Source organism: Malus domestica, chromosome 05, assembly GCF_042453785.1.
Source record: "Malus domestica chromosome 05, GDT2T_hap1".
Lineage (NCBI taxonomy): Eukaryota > Viridiplantae > Streptophyta > Magnoliopsida > Rosales > Rosaceae > Malus > Malus domestica.
This window is the reverse complement of record NC_091665.1, coordinates 2,824,901-2,831,900: the sequence shown is the minus strand read 5'-3', so window position 1 is coordinate 2,831,900 and position 7,000 is coordinate 2,824,901. Positions and strand designations below refer to the sequence as shown.

The 7,000-nt window shown below is 36.1% G+C and overlaps 1 protein-coding gene across 1 annotated transcript; it reads left to right on the top strand.

Moving 5' to 3' along the window:
- The first annotated feature begins 528 nt into the window (after positions 1-528).
- On the top strand, positions 529-3,811 carry LOC103407259 (bidirectional sugar transporter SWEET1-like). Its single transcript, XM_008346206.4, has 6 exons — positions 529-946; positions 1,070-1,106; positions 1,478-1,573; positions 2,490-2,769; positions 2,871-2,990; positions 3,403-3,811. The coding sequence occupies exons 1-6, from the start codon at positions 898-900 to the stop codon at positions 3,610-3,612; spliced, it is 792 nt and encodes a 263-aa protein (XP_008344428.1). The 5' UTR covers positions 529-897; the 3' UTR covers positions 3,613-3,811.
- The last annotated feature ends 3,189 nt before the right edge of the window (positions 3,812-7,000 follow it).

Genomic DNA, 7,000 nt, shown 5'->3' with positions numbered 1-7,000 from the left:
ATGTGTATATGTTTGTGCTAGTAGCCATATACGGTTTATTCTATTTTTTTTTTAATTGTGCAAATTCACTTCGTATCAATTTGTTGCTTATTAGAGCTATGTACCAAATTAGAACCGTTGTACTTATTTGTTTGGCACCGGTATACTTATTTGTATTCATACTAGCATTTGCCTACAAACTTTGTGTGTATGAACACTTTTTTTTTTTTTTGAAAAAATGGGAAGAAGAGAGGGAGAGAGAAAACATTGGGGGAGTGAGAGGTTTTTTTTTTTTTTTTTTTTAATTTTAAATATTAGAGATATTTTAACATCATATATATGTGAGACTCAATAAAAAAGAGTAAAATTTGGACATGTGAAATTACATTATTGTTCATCTTTTTTTTTTTGTGATATTTTTACCCTTTTTTGGTTGACAAAGAATATTTCATTAATGTGGTTTTAAATATCATTCTTATGGTTTAAAAAAATAAAAATAATAATTAAAAAAAAACTATATAATATATCTGTTATTTGGAATCATTTCGTGTAGAAGCAGCAAAAGCCCAACAAAATACGGTTATCAATTGTGAATTTGTGAGAGAGTTTTCACAAGTTATTTCGAATCATTTCGTACGTGCGCAAAATCACAGATTTCTTTCAGTATTTTTACTGCAAGAGAAACCGCTTAGATACCGTTTACTATTCTCTCTGAATTTTTTCTTTAAAATCCCAACCGCTTCCTGCACTCCTCTCTCAAAAACCCCATTTCCTACTTTGTGAAGAAACATCTTGCTCTTTCCTCCATCTTCTCTCTCTCTCTCTCTCCCCCTCCTTTTCAGTGTAGCTTCTGGTACTCTGAGGCTTTTCCTCAAGAGTTCTCTGCTTTTCTTTCTCTCGTTTCAAGATTCGGTTGAAATGGATCCAAAAACAATGCATGTTTTCAAGGTTTTTTTCGGAGTCATTGGTGAGTTTCTGAATTTTCCTCTCTGGTTTTTCTGATTATTTTCTAAACTGTGATTCTTTCTTACCCATTTCCTTTGAGATTTTTGCGTGTGTTTTTTAATGCTCTGTTTCTTCGTTTTTACAGGAAATGGCACTGCTCTCTTCCTCTTCTTGGCACCCACGTATGCCCTCTCTCTCTCTCTCTCTCTCTCTCTCTCTCTCTCTCTCTCTCTCTCTCTCTCTCTCTCTCTCTCTCTCTCTCTCTCACACATTCTTTCATTTGGAGTCTAAAGGTGATGCCTTTTTGCCTAAATTTCATTTTGTTAATTGGGTTATGATATTTTGATTCTCTGTACATTCTGCGTAGTTCCAAAAGCAATAACCTCTCTCTCGCGCTTTTTGAGGCTAAAGATCATGTCTTTTGTGTTATAAATTTGTTTTGTTAAATGGGGTTCTGCATATCTGTTGGAGAAACGAAAAGGTTGAATCTTTACTGGGTTTCTTTAATTTTCTGTGAAATTTACCGAATTATTTTGGTTTAAAAAATGTGTAGAATTACATTTAGGAGGATCATAAGGAAAAGAAGCACGGAGCAGTTCTCGGGCATCCCCTACGTGATGACTATGCTCAACTGCCTCCTCTCCGCTTGGTATGCTGCTTTGCTTCTCTCTCCTTCATCTCTCTCTCTCTCTGTTAAATTTCTTGTTGCTGTTGTCTTAACAGTTGCCTTAATCGCAATGCTTTTTATCACTAAAATGTGCAATTTGGTACAAAAATATGGTTGGATTTCTGTGTGAAATATATGAATCTTGATATTTGGGTCGGATGATCCTGACTAATATCCTTTTTGTATTACATGTTACTATGTTACAGGGCTCTGAGATTTTGGGGCCTTGTGCGAAATTAATAAAAGGCCCGTATTTAAGATAGTTTAAAAAAAATATAGGATAATGTATTGATGCTAGAAAGTAATCACTTAAATCAAAATAAAGTTTAGCATTCACTAATTGCAAATTTAAAAATGTCATTAATAATAAATAAAAAGAGCTACAAACATAACGTTCACTAAATAATCAAAAGCAGTTCAATCTTAAATAACCAAACAAGAAAAAAAAACTTCAAAAACTCTAACTTTAAAGTTTCACTTGAATATATAATATTATTATATAATAAATTGAAAAAAAATACCCTTTTTTAAGGTATTATTATTGCCATTAAAAGTATCTCATTGTACTCCAAATTTTTATATTTAGAAAGGAAAAAAAATTAAAGCTTATAAGGAATGCACGATGAGATTTTAAAGTGCTAACAAAAATAATTTTTAATATAGAACATTATTACATATAAATATTAGGTGATAAAAATTTTAGGGGCCTCTTCAAATTTGGGGCCATGTGCGACTGCATCTTGCGCTCCCCCTCAACGCCCCCTCTGCTATGTTATACCATGTTTTGTGTGTGACATAACAGTTTTGTGCAGTTCGATCATTGCCCACATAATCAATTGTGTGTAATTAATTAATAACTTGGATTAATGTAATTAATGTATGATCTGCATAATAATAGGTATGGCCTGCCATTTGTGTCCCCAAACAACATTTTAGTGTCAACAATCAATGGTACTGGTGCAGCCATTGAACTGATATATGTGTTGATCTTCATCATTTTTGCCCCAAAGAGGGAGAGGGCCAAAATTCTTGGTCTCTTCACTGCTGTGCTTGCTTTGTTCTCTGCTGTGGCATTGGTATCTCTCTTTACCCTCCACGACAAAACCCGGAAGCTCTTCTGTGGCCTCGCTGCCACCGTGTTCTCCGTCATCATGTATAGCTCGCCTTTCTCGATTATGGTAAGTTTACTTGTATTCATTCATAACATTCATTCAATTTTATGGTTTAATTATGTGGAATTAATTGGGATTAATTATGTGTTAATTTGTGTATAATGCAGAGCACAGTGGTGAGAACTAAGAGTGTGGAGTTTATGCCATTTTTCTTGTCACTTTTCTCCTTCTTATGTGGAACTTCATGGTTCATCTTTGGCCTACTTGGCCATGATCCATTTGTTGCTGTAAGTATTTACCCTTTTGAATTTCTGTTACTTTTACCATATACTTTAACATACGGCTGAGATGTCATGGGAAAAGTAAAAACAATGAGGTTTTTGATCCCTTCGTCTTTTAACTATATACATGAACTTTTCTGTTTAACTTTTTTATTTTTATTCCCCTCGCTAACCCCTTAATTGACTAAAACACAAATTAAGATGTGATTCAATTCAAATTTGAAAACTAGAACTTGTTAAACTCGAGAGAAATTTAGGTGTAACAAGACGTGCATATCTTTGTGATTATCTCTCTTCTCACATTATCTATTACCAATGAAAGTGATGTAGACATGCACTGTGATAGTGATACGGTTGTATGTAAGATTTGATGCTTAATAAACGCTCCGTCTTACAAATAATGTGATATGTGGTGCAGATTCCAAATGGGTTTGGGAGTGGTTTAGGGGCACTGCAGCTGCTCCTGTACTTCATCTACCGTGACAACAAGGGCAAGGGCAGTGGCACCAAGAAGCCCAATGGTGCTGCAACTACTGCTGACGAATCAATGGAGATGGGCGTTGCAAAGCCTGATCAACAACCAAAGCAATCAATTACCATTAATGGCGCCCAAGATGGGCATGTCTAAGATCCCGTCTGCTTCCTACAATTGGGTTATTGCCACGTGGTAATGGCTATCACCAAACTTCCATTTTCCAATTTCTAATTTCTTGTCGTTGTTCTAGTCTTGTACGTGTGGTAGCTAATAATGTTGTAATCACAATGCCACTCTAATTAGATAAGTCATGATGGAATCAATCATATACTCGCCGATTTCTCTTTGTTCACTGATTAAATGTGTCTTTTTCATGTCAAATATGCGAATAATATTACTTCAGTTACCATTTTATTAGGATAAACTCTTGTTTGCCTATGATGACACTATGACACACGCTCATGGATTCCTTGTAATTGTGATGTCGCATAAGCGGCCGTACTCAAGATCTTCTTTTTAAAAGGAGAGGACTTTAGGATCAGTAATCAAAGGGGCCTATGTAGCTAGCAAAACCCTTGAACATTTTAATTGTGAACGTTGAGATTGCCGTGCAATTTGTGTCATTGTTCAAAACTTCAAAGAGAGTGAGAGTGACCTTTGGCTAGTCGTTTTGTATATGTGCTTTGTAGTAGTAGTGTTTTGCATTTGCTTCCTCCTAATCCTAATGAGAATTAGATAGTGATGGAAATCTGTGCCACAGTGCCGCCCGGGGAGGTTTCAGTAAGTCTCTTCTTCTGTCGTGACTGAGATTATCACCGTGTTCAATTATTAGACCTCTCAAACACATCGGGCCAAAATCTCATGTTACATTATTCATTTATACAAATGGGAGAACTTGTACAACAGTATACCGTCGTTCGTGACATTCTGTGTAAATATGAAAAACATCAATGAAATGCAATCACACAATCGCGGCATTCAAGACCGCTAACACACAGACGAACTACAACAACTTTTCTCCCGATACAGGATGGAGAAGCTTGTCGTTTCCATTCAACCACGTAGAAACGTGGTACGATGTGAATCATGTGTTAATTTAGGCAGCAATCATTAATCAAATCACAAGCCTACAACCTTGCTAGACCTTACTAGAATAATCTAAGAAAATGATCAGAGACTACTTCCATGTTATTGAGCATAACCTTCATTTCTTGTCAAATTGCAATCAACTTGCCATGTCCGATCAACTTGTTACCAACTAAAGTTGAGAATTCGGATTTAAGCTGCAAGTGAGACTTCGACTTGCTCATTGTCTGTGTTTTTTCTTTTCATGTTTGTGTATTTTTAATATAACTAGATTTGGTTTAGTTTATTAAATTGGAGATTGAATTAGAATTCTCGTGGAAACAATAATTGGACTTGCGAAATGATATACTAAGAATATCTTGTGCACTTGCAAGTTTTACACTATTGGACTCCATTAAAATAATATATAATTGTTTCTACTGAATAGATGGGTCTGGAGAGAACCTACTAAAGGACAACAACATCAAGACATTAAGCCTGCACGCTAGCCGAAGGGTAAATGCAACAGATTAAAGGGTGAGAACCAATTCACAACATCAAACTCCTCAGTCTGCCAAACTAAGTCCTTAAAATGAAGAATCTCAAAGTTTAACACCAGTGAGAATGAGAAGCATGAATGACATCTAGGGTACTTGATTACTGTGATTGAAAGAAAAACTTTTGAGGAAGCCGAGAAAGATATTGCATGGCAAAAAACTATGAAAAACGAGATTTCAATGGTAGAAAAGAATGAAACTTGGGAATTGGTTGACATATCAAGTGACAACCAGTGATGGATGTAAATGGGTCACCGTAGAAGATCAGAGCAAGGCTGGTGGCTAATGGCTACTCACAAAATCCAGGAATTGACTTCAATGAAACATTTGCACCTATGGCAGGCTTGAGTAACATAAAGACGTTAATTGCCTTGGTTGCACAAAAGGGCTAGAAATTGTACTTACACTTGTTTTAGTTTCTCGTCCATGAATAACATGTATTTGTGCTACAATCATTTTTCTCCTTTATTTGATAGTAGAATCTAACTCCGCCGTGTAAGTTTATCTTACATTGCCGGTCCCAAGCCCGGATAAAGGAGGAGGGGGAGGGCGTCAGGTAGTCGACAGCCGGCACTCCATGATCACGTCGAATCCTTATGAAAATGAATTTGATAGTAGAATCTAAGTTTTGCATATATTCATTATTTTGGAATTTTGCATGAAAATTACAATGCAGGTAATGTTGCCCCTCCTCATGCCATTAGAGGGAATACAGAGGGAGAAAATGAAGCGAAGCCACAATTCTAATGGATAGTCATTGCCACCCTGAGGATTGGTACCGTATATAGCAAGAATCTGCTCAAAGTGACAATATCTTGTATGACGGAGTTTGGCAAGCTCCCGCAGGTATACATAATGCTTATTCATACAATTATTACAATTTATTTTTAATCAGAAGAAACAGCTTAATTGGGTGCATTAGAGTCGAACGTGAGTGATCAAGTTTGCTTTCGCTTCAATCACATGGTACTGAGAATTGCATTCCAAGTAATCCTTGTAAGTCTTCTAATTTTATTTGTTGCGCTGCAATTAGATAAATTCATCCAAGTTTTTTCAAGTATTTCTATTTCTTCCTTTGCCTATTAAGATAAAGACATGAGATATTCGTGGAGCGTTAATTATTGTTATTATTATTTGAGTAATGCAATTTATCACTACCATAATTTTTAGTAACTCGGACGCACCTCCATATGGTCAGCCGCAATGACAAGAATGGAACCAGGAGGAGAATCTGCATGGAGCCACTTGGCCTGGTGCTGTATCTGAACTCCCCTGCCCACGTTTCGTGCAACGAGGACCAGTAGACTAGGGTCGCGATGAGGGAATTGGCCAATCTAATCCTTAGGAACCGAGAAATTGGACAGTGCTGGATAGTAACTTGGTCCCAAAATATTGTAGCCGGACTCCAACTTCATTTTCTTTTCTATGTAGCATTCTTCAAGCCCGAGAGATTTTGAAATCCCTCTAAGTAACTGGATTCCCATATCTCGCATTCTCTCACTGTACTCTTGTAAGCTCCTGCTTTCGATCAAATAAACAAGAAAAATGTAGCTTCATGTTACGAACTTACTGTCGAGATTACACAGAGATCTAAATATTAATTCTTTGCCATCTATAAATATTGAGGGAACAAATCTATAAGCACACAAGAAAAATGTAGCTCCATGTTACGAGATTTCTTTGCACTTTCTAAAAATGGGATAGGTTATCTCTTATTTATTGCCAGTATATCGCTAATCATGACTGATATATGGGAGACATATGTGGGATAACTTATCTCATTTTTGCTAAAATTGAACTAAATACCCCTTGAGAAGCTTCTCCTATGTATGTTGTGGATTCATGTTAAGTTGCGGTGATTGATTCTAAAACTATTCTGTAATGAATATCAACAATCAGAACCGCCTATATTGTGTGTT

What these genes read in the sequence shown, in the direction of transcription:
- LOC103407259 (XM_008346206.4), top strand. Translation starts at nt 898, where the DNA reads ATGGATCCAAAAACAATGCATGTTTTCAAGGTTTTTTTCGGAGTCATT. An exon ending in GGTTTTTTTCGGAGTCATTG is followed by an intron (nt 947 to 1,069) that starts GTGAGTTTCTGA and finishes TCGTTTTTACAG; the next exon opens with GAAATGGCACTGCTCTCTTC. An exon ending in GCTCGCCTTTCTCGATTATG is followed by an intron (nt 2,770 to 2,870) that starts GTAAGTTTACTT and finishes TGTATAATGCAG; the next exon opens with AGCACAGTGGTGAGAACTAA.